Source organism: Molothrus aeneus, chromosome 22 (genome assembly GCF_037042795.1).
Source record: "Molothrus aeneus isolate 106 chromosome 22, BPBGC_Maene_1.0, whole genome shotgun sequence".
Lineage (NCBI taxonomy): Eukaryota > Metazoa > Chordata > Aves > Passeriformes > Icteridae > Molothrus > Molothrus aeneus.
Window position 1 is genome coordinate 6280431 of NC_089667.1, and position 12871 is coordinate 6293301.

The 12871-nt window shown below is 50.1% G+C and overlaps 2 protein-coding genes across 2 annotated transcripts; both read right to left on the minus strand.

Annotated features, from left to right (window-relative positions):
* Positions 1–113: 113 nt before the first annotated feature.
* FDXACB1 (ferredoxin-fold anticodon binding domain containing 1) lies at positions 114–4357 on the minus strand. Its single transcript, XM_066564382.1, is given in 7 exon segments — positions 114–1863; positions 2169–2327; positions 2773–2976; positions 3112–3268; positions 4080–4260; positions 4263–4327; positions 4330–4357. Coding segments are annotated over 7 exon segments (1953 nt in total). The 3' UTR covers positions 114–704.
* Positions 4358–7955: 3598 nt separating this feature from the next.
* CRYAB (crystallin alpha B) lies at positions 7956–11232 on the minus strand. Its single transcript, XM_066564426.1, has 3 exons — positions 10854–11232; positions 9752–9874; positions 7956–8301 (listed from the first exon to the last, which is right to left on the minus strand). The coding sequence occupies exons 1-3, from the start codon at positions 11049–11051 to the stop codon at positions 8098–8100; spliced, it is 525 nt and encodes a 174-aa protein (XP_066420523.1). The 5' UTR covers positions 11052–11232; the 3' UTR covers positions 7956–8097.
* Positions 11233–12871: the final 1639 nt, after the last annotated feature.

A 12871-nucleotide genomic window follows, 5' to 3' on the forward strand; every position in this document is an offset into this window, starting at 1 on the left:
TCCATCTCTCACCCGGTCCCTGTCCTGCACTCCCAGGTCCGAGCCAGGCTCCATCCCCGCCCTGCCCCTGCCTGCCTTTCTGGGCAGGAAAGTGAGGGAATGGGGAACACAGCGATGGAGAATGTTCTTTATTTGGTGGTACCCCCTGTGATCAGGAGATGGGGAAAGAACAGCACGGGAAAGATGTGGAGGAGTTGGAGCATGTCCAGGGAAGGGAACAGAGCTGGGAAGGGTCTGGAGCGGCTGAGGGAGCTGGGAAGGGGCTCAGCCTGGAGAAAAGGAGGCTCGGGGGGCCCTTGTGGCTCTGCACAGCTCCTGCCAGGAGGGGACAGCCGGGGGGATTTGGGATCTGCTCCCAGGGAACAGGGACAGGAGGAGAGGGAACGGCCCCAGGCTGGGCTGGGCAGGCTCAGGGTGGACACCAGCAGGAATTTGCATTAGTACAGAGATGGAATCCACTCTCACAGGAGCCCAGGAAAGAAAAGCTCCACTTTATAAAATGAGATTTCATTACACACACAGAGAACAGGAGCGCTTGCTCTTCATTAACAGGAGCTCCCACATGGAAACGTGGGCAGGGGCTCAAAGTCCACCCCGCCCTTGTGACAGGCACTGCAGGCACAGCCTCAGGTCCAACGACGTGCAGGTGACATTTTCCAGCTCAGAAAGGGGCACAGGAGCCCCTGCAAACCACGGGAGGTGTTCTACCTCAGGGTCACACCCAGGTGCTGCTGGATTTCCTCCCGAAGGTGCAGCTGCATCGCTGCTGCCTCCCGGCAGCCCAAGGCCCTGTCACAGGACTGGAAAGTCACCCTGTAGCAGAGGCTCCTCCGTCCTGTCCCTGGCTGTTGGAAATTGTCCCTCAGCTGGATGGAAACGACCATTTCACCTGACACCCTCCTGGCAAGGGTGTGGAAAGCCACTTCATCAAAGTCCTGCCCGTCAGGAAGCCAGAAGCTGACATCGTGCACGTAGGAAGGTGGATAGAGGGAAAAACTCTGGAAAAGCCTCAACTTTCCCTCAGGGAACTGCCTGAGGAAGCGCCTGTCCCACGTCCAGAGCATTCTCCAGTCGGATATTCCGCACAGCAGCATGGCCAGGAGGTCCAGGTTCAGTGAGGCTGAGACAACAACCAGCTCATGGCTTTTTAATTCATCAGGAGCTGCCCTGATAACCCCCACACAGGAGCCTGGGGGGTCTGGCTCTGTCCCCACACAGAGGAAATGCTGAATTTCACCAAGCTGCCTTTCAAAAGCAGCGAAGTCACTTAGCTCAGTTCCAAAACTCGCTGCTTCCTGCAGGCTGATGCTGGGTTTGACACCAGAAGTGCCCTGGTGCAGGGAATTCATGGTGGTTTTAATGTTATCCACCAGCACCTGCACACAGCTGTTCTCTGTGCCCCTGCTCACTGCAAGCACAACCAGCATCTCATGGAAAGCAGGCATGGAGTGGGGAGTGATCCGACATTTCCTAAAAACCGGCCCAGAAAGAACTTGAAGTGTCCCTCGGGAAAAGGCTCCTTTCTTCATTATTGCCTGAGCATGAGGCAGGAGGGAAGGCCTAAGGTAAAACTGCTCTGGAGCTGGGCATCCTTCCTGTACATTCTCATCTGTGTCCTGGCCAAAATGGGAACACAGAACTGCATCTGCCAGTCCCTGAGACATTTTCCCAGTGCCTGGAGCCTCCCCTGGGCTCAGGGTGATCCAGAAGATGTTGGAGTGGCAAACACCACCGGGGCAACCTTGCTGGAGCAGGGGGAGGCAGGCGCTGATGTTCTGCAGAGGAAAAGCTTGGCTGAGCCCTGCACTGAGCTTCTCCTTTACTGTCCTTACTGGATGACTTGAATTCACCTCGAGAAAACCCCTGTGAAAAATAAAAGTGCAAATTACAAACACCATCTGTGATTTCCTTCCTGTGGCCGTAATTTGAGTGCAGCAATTCACCCAAAACATTCTTAAGCCAGGAACTACCTGATCAAGCCAAGTCTTTCACCAAAGGTGTTGCACATTTTCAGGGCATTGGTGTTTGTTTGCAGGTTACAATCAAGAATTCACTGCAATTTTCTGGCTAAAAACAGGATTTCCCAGTCACCATATCCATTTATCAGACCCCACTGCTGGGCATTCCCACATTCCTACTGCCAAAGAGAAACCAATTATAAAACTCACCTATTAATTTTGTCCACAAGGACTTGTGGCACTTGAAAAGAAACCTTTTGGCTCCCCAGTTGTGTCTGGCAGGTCATGGGTGTGGAACACATGGGTGCTGTGCTCCGTGTGAAAATGTGGTTCAAAGCACCTTCTACACAGAAGGATTTATCCTGACTCCTGAAAATACACAAAACCAGAGCAAAGCCACTGCTAATTTCTGATATTTAATGTGCATAATATTTAATATTTAAGTAGGCAGGAGCAGAGGTCTCTGCCAGCACCAATCCCCAGCCCTCCTGTCTTTAGGCTGAGATTGATATTTGTTCTGAAACGGATGCTTTTGACCTTTAAAATCCTCAGATAGTCTTATTTTTAGAGGGTGCTTTGGCAGGAAGCTTGCATTTTAATCTTGGTTATTCTGCTTAGAGATGAACAAGAACTGCAGCTATTTTAAGGAAAACTGAAAGGAAAAGTAAAAGGAAAATTAAAAGGAAAATTAAAAGGAAAATTAAAAGGAAAATTAAAAGGAGTTCCTCTCCAGCCAACAAGATACTAAAAGAATATTCTAGCACTGGGGCATTTTAAGAGCACAAACATCAGAATTTCAGTTTGTGATGGTTACCTGTAACCTGTGCATTTGTATCCCTCGATAGTCTCTGCTTTGAAAGGATGAACGTGGCTCAGGATAAACCCAGCTCCTGCAGCCACAGCCACGATTTGCCAGCTGTTGTGCCACTCTCTCCTGGGCTGATCCGCAGGAGTCCCTCCCTGGCCATTGCAAAGGGCCACGTGCACCTCTCCCTCCTGTGCCAGCACTTCTGCACAGCTGGAAGGGAAGCCAGAGCAGAAAATCCTGTTAGCACAGCCCCAAATCCCCCAGCGCCCCAAAAACACCTGGAACGCAGCTGGAAAGCTCTGCCACAGCCAGTAATTAGCAGGGAATTAATTCGGGTTTTCTCACCTATGGAAAAAGCCGGCAAGGAGCTGCCTGTTCTTCACCACCCCAGCCTTCCTCCCACAGTGGGGGAAGTTGAAATAAACCCGATCAAATTCCCGTTTTCCCGGTAAAAAGTGCTCCTTCAGCTTGGTGCAGTCCACGGAAAACACAACTTCGGCTCCTGCGACAGCAAAACAAGGCTCTGCTGGCTATCAGGGGGGAAAATTGTAAAGAAAGGTGGGAATGCAAATCCTCCAGGGCGTTTTGAAGTAGGTGAGAACTGCCTGGAGAATTGGGAACGCCAGGGAGCCCTGTGGGGTTCTCTTTGCCTTTTGATCTCTTTCAAGGCAGCAGAAACTTCTGAAAACAGCTGAAAACAATAGTTTCAGTACTGTTTCATCCTGATCAGATTTTAAAGCATTTTAAACCATGACACTGGGCTATTCCAGTCCCTCCCCTGAGACGCCTGGAGGGGCGAGGGGCTCCCAAGGGACAGAGCAGCAGGGGACAGCGATGCCGGGGGGTGACAGGGATGCCAGGAGGGTGACAGGGATGCCAGGAGGGTGACACCAGGGTGGCAGCGATGCCATTCTGGGTGACACCAGGGTGAGAGCAATGCCAGGAGGGTGGCAGCGATGCCAAAGGGGTGACACCAGGGTGGAAGCGATGCCACTCTGGGTGGCACCAGGGTGACATCAATGCCAGGAGGGTGACAGCAGGGTGATAGCGATGCCAGGAGGGTGACAGGGATGCCAGGAGGGTGACACCAGGGTGGCAGCAATGCCATTCTGAGTGGCACCAGGGTGGCAGGGATGCCAGGAGGGTGACACGAGGGTGACATCAATGCCAGGAGGGTGACAGGGATGCCAGGGGGGTGACACGAGGGTGAGAGCGATGCCGCTCTGGGTGACCCCAGGGTGACACGATGATGCCAGCAGAGCTCCCAGCAGCACCCCCACGCCCATCCCAGCCCATCCCCGGCGCGCACCCACCGCTGTCCCGCAGCCGGCGGAGGCTCCGCGCCGCTCCCCCGCGCCCCGCCGCCTCCTCCTCGCTCTCGTAGCAAGTGGCCACCACGTGCGTGGCCCGGGCCCCGCAGAGCGCCGCGGCGAAGGAGAAGTTTCCCTCTCCGAGCAGCAGGACGCGGCGGGGCGGCGGCCCCATGGCCCCGGCCGGGAGCGGCGCTCGCAGCCCCGCAGCCACCGGCGCTCGCTCATGACGTGCGGCCGCTCCGCGGGCGCTGCCGGTGCCGCTCCGGCCCCGCGGGCATCGCCGGGGACTCCTCGGCGGCCGCTGCTCCTGCCCCGAGCGCGCAGAGGCGGCGGTGTCCCCGTGAAGGCACCGGGGATTGTTCGGGGAGCGCTCCCCGCCCGCCGTGCAACAGGAAATGGGTGTTGCGTTCAAATAAAAAAAATAAAAATAAAAAAAAAAAAAGGCTGGTTAGAAAGCGGCTGAATCGACGAATCGTAGCCCCGCAGAGTCACTGAATGGTTCGGGTTCGAGGGGGCGTTAAAGCTGAGCTTGTGCTGGGACACCTTTGGACACCTTTTGCGGGTTGCTCCTCAAACACTTCCAGCCTTTCCCAGCTTCTGTGGGCAGCCCGCGCCCGAGCCTCACCGCCCTCAGAGGGTAAAATTTCGCGTTAATATCCAATCTAACCCTGCTCTCTGTCGGGCTGGAGCATTCCCCCCCGGCTGTCACTCCAGCCCTTTGGGAACAGTCTCTCTGCACCTTTCTTGGGGGCTCCCATCACGTACTGCAAGGCCACAATTAATTCACCCTGAAATCTCCTTTCCAGGCTCAACAATCCCAATTCTCTCAGCCTTTCCTCATAGCAGAGGAGTTCCAGCCCTATAATCAAATTTTGTACCAAAAATTACAGGTACAGGTACAGGTAAAGGTCAGTTCAAAGCCTCCTCTGAACTGGCCTTTACCTGTAATTTTTATTCTCTTACAATCTTTGTGCTGCTTGAATTCCCAAAGGGGAGAAGCAGAGACAGACAAAAAGAGAGGGAAAAGAGAAGAGGAGCAGTGGAAAGGTGCTGGAAGCATCATTAGGTGTCAGATAATTGCAGACATAATCAAGGTGTAATAAGAAGGTCCCTAATTCCTCAACTGGGTGACACAAGGTAAATCAATTACCCTGCCTCACATGCGTGTATGGTGCCTTTGAGAAGGAAGGAAATTATGGTCTAGAACATCTACAACAGCCAGGCTTGGGTGTCACCTGCTCCATTTGTGTGCCCACAGCCGCCCCACAGGGCAGGGACAGTGTTTCACACAGATAATGACAGAGGGAGGTTTGAAATGGGCCCAGCTGAGCTCCTGCACAGACTCACTGCCACAATCTGTGAGCTCTGTGCTGGCTCCCTGTGGCCTTGAGAGAATAATTTTAAATATTTTAAATGACGTGCAGTGGCCTGGAGAGGTGTAGGGTGCTGAGAAAATAGTTACCACACAATGTTCCCATTCCAATAATTATGAAAAAAACCTCTTCAAACTTGTATTTAGCCATGCTAAATGTGAGTTTTCCTTGTCAGCACCCTCACTGCTTTGGAAACAACCTGCCTCAGATGACAGGGAAACATCAGAGAGGGAATTTCACTTGTGCAGAACTGGGACAATCTGCTGGATGTGAGGAGCTCCTCGATGATGTTTGTGCCTGGAGATGACAGAGGTGTTCTGTGTCACTCTCCCTGTGCTCCTGTGCCACCCCAGAACAGGTATTTCAGGTCACTCAGGGAGTGGTTCAGCATTTCAAGTATTCTTGTCTGGCTGACCTCATCCAGTTTATCCCCACAGAGCTTTCACTCAAAATTCCCATTTCTGGCTGCTGATTTGAGTGTGACAAAACCCCCGTGCTGTAAAAACCACTTGCCTCAGTTGCACTTTCTGGCTAAATTCTTACTGTTTTACATTTACTTCCTTTCAATGTTGATTCTTTTAGGATTTGAACAAAAACCTCCTTGATTTCCAGGCCGCCACCCTGAGCTGGAACCTCTTTTGTGCAGCCCTCTGCCCCGTGCTGCTGCACTCTGGGCCTGGAGAAGGAGCAAGAAGGAAGCAGAAAAAGCAGCAGAACCCCCCAGGAACCAGAGGTGCTGGGATTTCCTTCCAGCACCAAGAGCTGCCACACATGAAAGCCATGTGGGAAATGTTCTTCCTGCTTTTTAATCTGAGCTGTTTGTGTGTCTGGGGTTTGTTCTTGTGTGCAGAGGTTGTGCCTGGCCAGACAAGCCCAATTAACACCTTAGCTGAGAGCTAATTAGAAGCAGCTACTAGGAAACAGCAGATCTTGGAAATGAGGGGGGATTTGGGGGGTCTGACAGTGACCCTGCATCACAGAGCGCTCATTTTCTTTTTCTCACCCACAGCCACGGGAGGATGCCCTCCCTGCTCAGCTGAGGGCTGCTGTGATCCCTGCTAACAGAACTTTTGTCTCAGCAGGTGGAAGGAACACAGAAAACAGGCCAGGCCATGACTGAGTCTGACGATCTGTGCGACAGATCTGTCCTTTTTGAAGATGGATTTTAGAAATTCAGTTCCAGTCATCCAGACATCCCTTTCTACCCCTTTGAAGAGAGGTGCTAGGCAGATGAAGACGCCTGAAAAAGACTTTAGTAGTAGTTGGTATCACTCAGCAATGCTGGCATAAATCAGATTATTGCTGTAGCCATCAGATCCTGCTCAGTGTTTGAAGGGCACTAACAGCAGAGTTTCAAAGGGATGTGATTTGCATCATCAGAGCAAGATGTTCTCCTTCTCTTTGGGTAGATGTGTGTTTACTGCAGCCCTGCAGTTTTCACCTGGAGCTGCTCTGAGCTGGCTGCAGCCCCTGGATGTTTCTCCATTGCATGAATCATTGGAGAGATTTGAGATACAGCTGTCGTGCAGCCAGCTGTTATCAAATCCCCCCACTTCAGATGGGGTTTAGTTGGCATGGAGCTGTTTTACCAGTTTAATCTCCACGGGAGAAACTTCCCTTTGCTTGTGAAACACCCTGAAATCCTCTGGCAGCGTGGAAGGGAGAGAGAGCACAAGGTGGGTGTGATGAGCAAAGGGCTCCTGAGCACCAGACAGGCTGTCCTGGACACGGACATATTTTATGAAAAATCCATTTGCTAGGATTTCTTCTCCTCAGAAACCAAATGTAACCAATGGTTATCTGCTGCTGTGGAATGCAACAGGTGCATCTGGGATTGGTCTCATGTGGTTGTTTCTAATTAATGGCCAATCACAGTCCAGTTGTCTCAGACTCTCTGATCAGTCACAAGATTTTATTACTATTCCTTTCTATTCTTTGCAAGCCTTCTGATGAAATCCTTTCTTCTATTCTTTTAGTACAGTTTTAGTATATATAAATATATATAGTATATTTTATTATATATATTTATATTTAGTATGTATTTATATTTAGTATATAAAAATAAATATATACACTAAATATATAATATATAAATATATAATAAATAGAATAAATATGTATTTATATAGTATATATATAATAAATATATATATACTAAATATACTACATATTTATATAGTATATTTAGTATATACATATATATTTATTTAGTATATTTAGTATATATATATTTTAGTTTATATATATATATTTTTTTCTTTTAATATAATATAAATCATAAAAGAATAAATCAGCCTGAAACATGGAGTCAAGATTCTCATCTCTTCTGATGAAATTCTCATCAAGATTCTCATCTCTTCTGAAACATGGAGTCAGGATTCTCATCTCTTCCCTCATCCTGGGACCCTCAAACACCACCGCAGCCCGCCCCCCAAAAAACGACGTCGCCCTGCACCTTTTATCCACCTTTCTCCACCCAACCCCGAAACAAACCAATCCAAACTGCTTCTCCATGGTTTTATTCGTTAGTAAACTTACTCAGCATAAATAACACCAGCAGCCGTTCGGCACAGCCGTCACCTGGCGGAGGGAAGAGCTCTGGAATGTCCCTCCAGGGGTGGCTTTGGGGCCAGCAGGGCAGCCCCTCACTTCCTCTGGGCGCCTGCGATGGCGGGTTTGTCCTCGCGGGTGATGGGGATGCTGCGCTCGGGGACATCGCTCTGCCTGCGGGGAGCGCTGACGGTCAGGACCCCGTCCAGGGACAGCGAGGAGGTGATGGTCAGAGGGTCCACATCGTCCGGGATCCGGTACTTCCTGCTGAACTCCCGGGCGATGAAACCGTGCTCGTCCTGCGCGGGGAAGGGTGAAAGTTTGGGCAGGAAAGTCTCACAGATGTGTGTGTGTGTGTGTGTGTGCGTGCCTGGCAGGAAGGTTTTCGGATGTAGAGTCTGAAGGAGGAAGCAAGTTTTGATATAGAAATGAAAGCAAGACTTGATATAGAAGAAAAGAATTGCTGAGCCATTAATATAGTGTAATGTAATATAGTAATATAGTGTAATATAATATACTATACTATATATTATAATATAATATATTATATATTATATAGAATATAGAATATATTACAGTATATATTCTATATATTATATAGAATATAATATATAAATATATTACGTATTATATATAAAATAATATAAAATATAAAATATAAAATATAATATATAATATATAATATATATTATATAATATATAATATATAATATATAATATATAATATATAATATATAATATATAATATATTATATATTATATATTATATTGTAATTATGTATAATTACTATAATATAATAGTAATTATTATATAATTACTATTACATTACAGTAATATAGTGTAATATAATATAGTATAATAATATAATTTATTAGCCTTCTGATAAGATGGAGTCCTCATCATTTTCTCCTCCTCTGTTGCTCTACAGGTACCCAGAGTTTACAGGGGGACGCTTTGTGCCCACCCTGTGCCATTCCCCAGGTGCCACCCCAGCCACACCTGCCCCAGACACCCTCAGAGCCTGATCCCACTGCTTGGTTGCCTTCTTAGCCAAAAAAGGGTTCCAGAAATGGTGTCAGGATTACAGGCCCCCAGTGCTGCATCTGCTGGTGACACGCTGTGCTCCTAGGGGTGACAATTCCAGGGACTGGAAAATGCCTTTACATCCAGCTCTGGGCATGGCTTTGTGTTTCTGCCTGCCTGGTGTTCACACGGGTCTCCAGAGCCAGCAGGGAAAGGGATGAGTGACGGCAGAACACAACTTTTAAGGATTAGAAACTGATAGCTGGGCCTAGGAAAGGTAACACACAGGGCAATGCACTGATTTTTTATGTGGCTTAATTGTTACTTAATTTTTAGCTTGTTAGTTAATTTTTAGATTGTTAGTTAATTTTAGATTGTTAGTTAATTTTAGATTGTTAGTTAATTTTAGATAGTTAACAATTTTAGACTGTTAGTTACTTTTTAGCTCATTGGCCATCTCCCTGCATTCCTGGCCTCTTCCCAGAAAGAGGGGAAGCCCAAAAATGCCCATTTCACAGATGATTTTCCAGTTCAGTTCACAGTTCATGCAACATCAGCAATAAACCTCCACCCTCCTGCTGCCCTGTCTGGGATCAGCTTGGGGGAAATTGCATGGAGCATCTTGATTAAAAAACAATGACAAATATTTGAGATGAGCAGGGGGTTGTTTTGCAGTCACCAGGGGTCAGGGGGTGCCCTCAGGGGTGAATGAAAGCAGGGGGTACCTGGCGCTCCTCGTGCTTGCCGTGGATCTCAATCATGTCCCCGAGAACCTTCACCTTCAGCTCCTCAGGGGAGAAATGCTTCACATCCAGGTTCACATAGAATTTGTCCTTGTCCAGTCGCATCTGCAGAAAGCAGGAGGTGACTTCAGAAAAGAGCAAAAGCAGGAGGTGATTTCAGAAAAGAGCAAGAGCAAGGAGGTGATTTCAGAAAAGAGCAGGTGAGGGATTCAGCTTAAAAAAGAATGCAGCAGGCCAAGACTCAGGCTGGTCTCTACACACACACTGACCTTTATTTTGGGGTCTCATCTGAGTGGCTCTGTCCCTTGCTGGCCTTGTGCTAATGCCCATCCCTGCAGGACCTGAGATTCTCCACCTGAATTGGTTAAAACTGACTCTTGATTGAAAACTGAACTCTTTATTATGGCTGCTTCACTGGGCAGCCAGACCCAGGGCACTGAATCAAGAGGGACATTATGCAAGGATTAAAATAATACTTTCACTCCTTCTGCTTGGAATAGCTCCTCAAGCTCCTTGTGAATAACAGAGTTGACTTGCAGGACAGGCAAAAGCTTCTTGGCTCAGCCCTTGGAGGGAGGAGGCGCCTGCTCCACGATCCTCTGGGTCCTGGATGTTATTAAAACTCTGTTTTTCAGGGCAGTGGTTGTTTAAAATAGGCCCCTTTTCTCTCAGCAGCCTTGGGCTCCTGCACTGCTTGGCATGAGGACCCCACTGCCCCTGTGCTCTTTGCTTCTCAGGTGGGAGTGGGATTGAAAGTTTGGAGCAGCAGACTGGGAAATTAGGGAAATTTGAGAAATTAGGGAAATCAGAGAAATTAGGGAAATTTGAGAAATTATGGAAATCAGAGAAATTAGGGCAATTAGGCTTCCTCCTTTCCTCTGCCTGCTCCTAGGGTGACCCGCCATGCACGCTGAGCTCTGTCCCCATCGCTATGGCCAGACTTGCTCCATCCCAAACAATGCAGAGGCAGCACCTTCCCCCCAGCCTTTTTCCTGATAAAAACCACCTAGGAGCATCTTCCACGCTCCCAGCTCTCCTGGGCCCCCAGCAGAGCCCAAAAAGAGCCCCAAGAAGCAAAGGTTACCTCAGAGAGTCCTGTCTCTAGCCAACTGGGCATCCGGAGGATGGGGGATCTCATCAGGAAGGGGCTGAAGCTGGGGGAAACGGGGAGCAGCTCCGACTCGGGCAGGTGCTCCCCGAAAATCTGGTCAAAGATCCGGCTGGGTGCCAACCAGGAGAAGAAAGGTCTGCGGATCAGGGGGTTGTGGATGGTGATATCCATTGGAGAGCGCTGGAGGAGCCTGGCAAACAACTGTGCTGCAGTGCTGGGAGCGGGGACAGCTTTATAGGCGTGCAGCTGGCCTGGCCTTCCACCCCCCCGAGGCCTCTTGAACAGTGGTGTCAGGGATTTTATTGTCCCACTCCTGGGCTGGGCCCTTCGGCGGTGCCCAGTCGCTGTCTGAGGGATTTGAGCGCGCTGCTGAGGAGGAGGAGGAGGAGGGGGAAGGGGACAGGAGGAAGAGGAGCCCAATGGGGCAGCAAGAAGCTGGAGTGGCTGGTGCCCGCCCTGCTGCCCACGTGCTGTTTACCCACAGTGCTGGGCAGGCTTGGCCCGTGGTCCAGCTGCCCTGGATGCCAGCGGGATCAATGCAGCTCCTATCTTTGGATGGCAGGAGCAGGACAAGGGGCCCTTGTTTGTTCCCAGGAGCTCAGCATCCCCCAGCAGGGCTGAGCCTGTCCCAGCAGCAAAGGGAGCCCCAAAGTCAGGGTGAGGGAAGGTGCCAGGAGGGCTCTGCCGGGCTCCTGGCACCGCAGCTGCAGGGTTAGGCATTCCTGTAGTTAAATTTTGTAACAATGGTTTTTCAGGCCAGAGATCTCGGAGAGAGGCCGAGTAGGAATTTATGATAGAATTTGCTTTATTTTTAGGGTTGTGTTTTGTTTTAGGGGGGTTGCATCTAACCCCTCCCCTTATTACGGGGTGTTGGGGTTGGTTGTGGCGGCTGTTGCAGGGGGTGATGTGAATAAAGGATGGATCTCTCCTCTTGGCTTTTGCTTGGTCTTTTTCTCACATTTTCCCCACTCTGTGACCCCAGAGAGAGAACCTGGGCATGGTCAGGGCCTCCAGGGTGCTGCAGAACACCCCTGCCCCTGCACTCACCTGCTTTCCTGCAGCTCTCCCCTCAGCAATTCCTGCATTTACTTTAATTCCCGCCTCACCCATGAACCCAAATCACAGGAATGGGCTCAGCCTAGCAACTGTTGAAGGGCAAGAGCTTCTCTGCCTGTGAGAGCTGGCAATTTAAACACAATTTCTGCTCAGAGGCACTGCCAGCTCTGCCAGCCCTTTGCCAAAGGCTCTGAGCCTCTTCCTCTCGGCTTGCCTGCAAGAATGGGGGGCAGGATTTGCTCTGTGCAGCAGCCCAGGCCATAAATACCCTCTCCAAGTCCCCATTACATCAGCAGCACTGCACCTGCTCTCCCACACTGCAGGGCTCAGGGAAATCTCTGGTTTCAGGGTGTGCAGAGCTCAGCTGGGCACTCCTGCCCTGCTGCAGCACCTGCAGCCCACCAGCCCTGCTCAGTAAAGCTGGACTTAGGCCAGGTTCAGAGCCTGGGTTAACTGGGGAGGGCTGGCACCAGCATTTCTCCGTGGCCTTGTGCCAAGCCCTGGCCAAGGGAAGAGCCTGGGCAGCCAGCAGGGCTCAGGATGGGGAGGTGGCAGCAGTGGGGCCTGGATCCCTGCTGCGCTCCTGCAGCCCTTCCCCACTAAAGGAAAAGGAGACTTGAGCTCAGCTCCTGGGAAAATCAGGCTCCTCACAGAAGGAACAGGAGGGGTTTGAGCCCCAAGCTCACAGTGGGCAGTGGATTTGGGGCACAGTTTGGCCCCAAGCTCACAGTGAGCTTCACTGCATGAGCTGAACAATCTCATCCAGCTTTTGCAAAGAATTGCTGCCTTTAGCCCACGTTTGCTTCCACACTTTGTGGCTCCCCACTCCCTCAAAGCCTCATCCCTGAGGAGCAAGGAGGACCTCCAGAAGATGAAGAGCTCATTCCTGCTGCTCTGCAGCTGTGGCTGGCACTAACAAAGACCATCATTCTCCT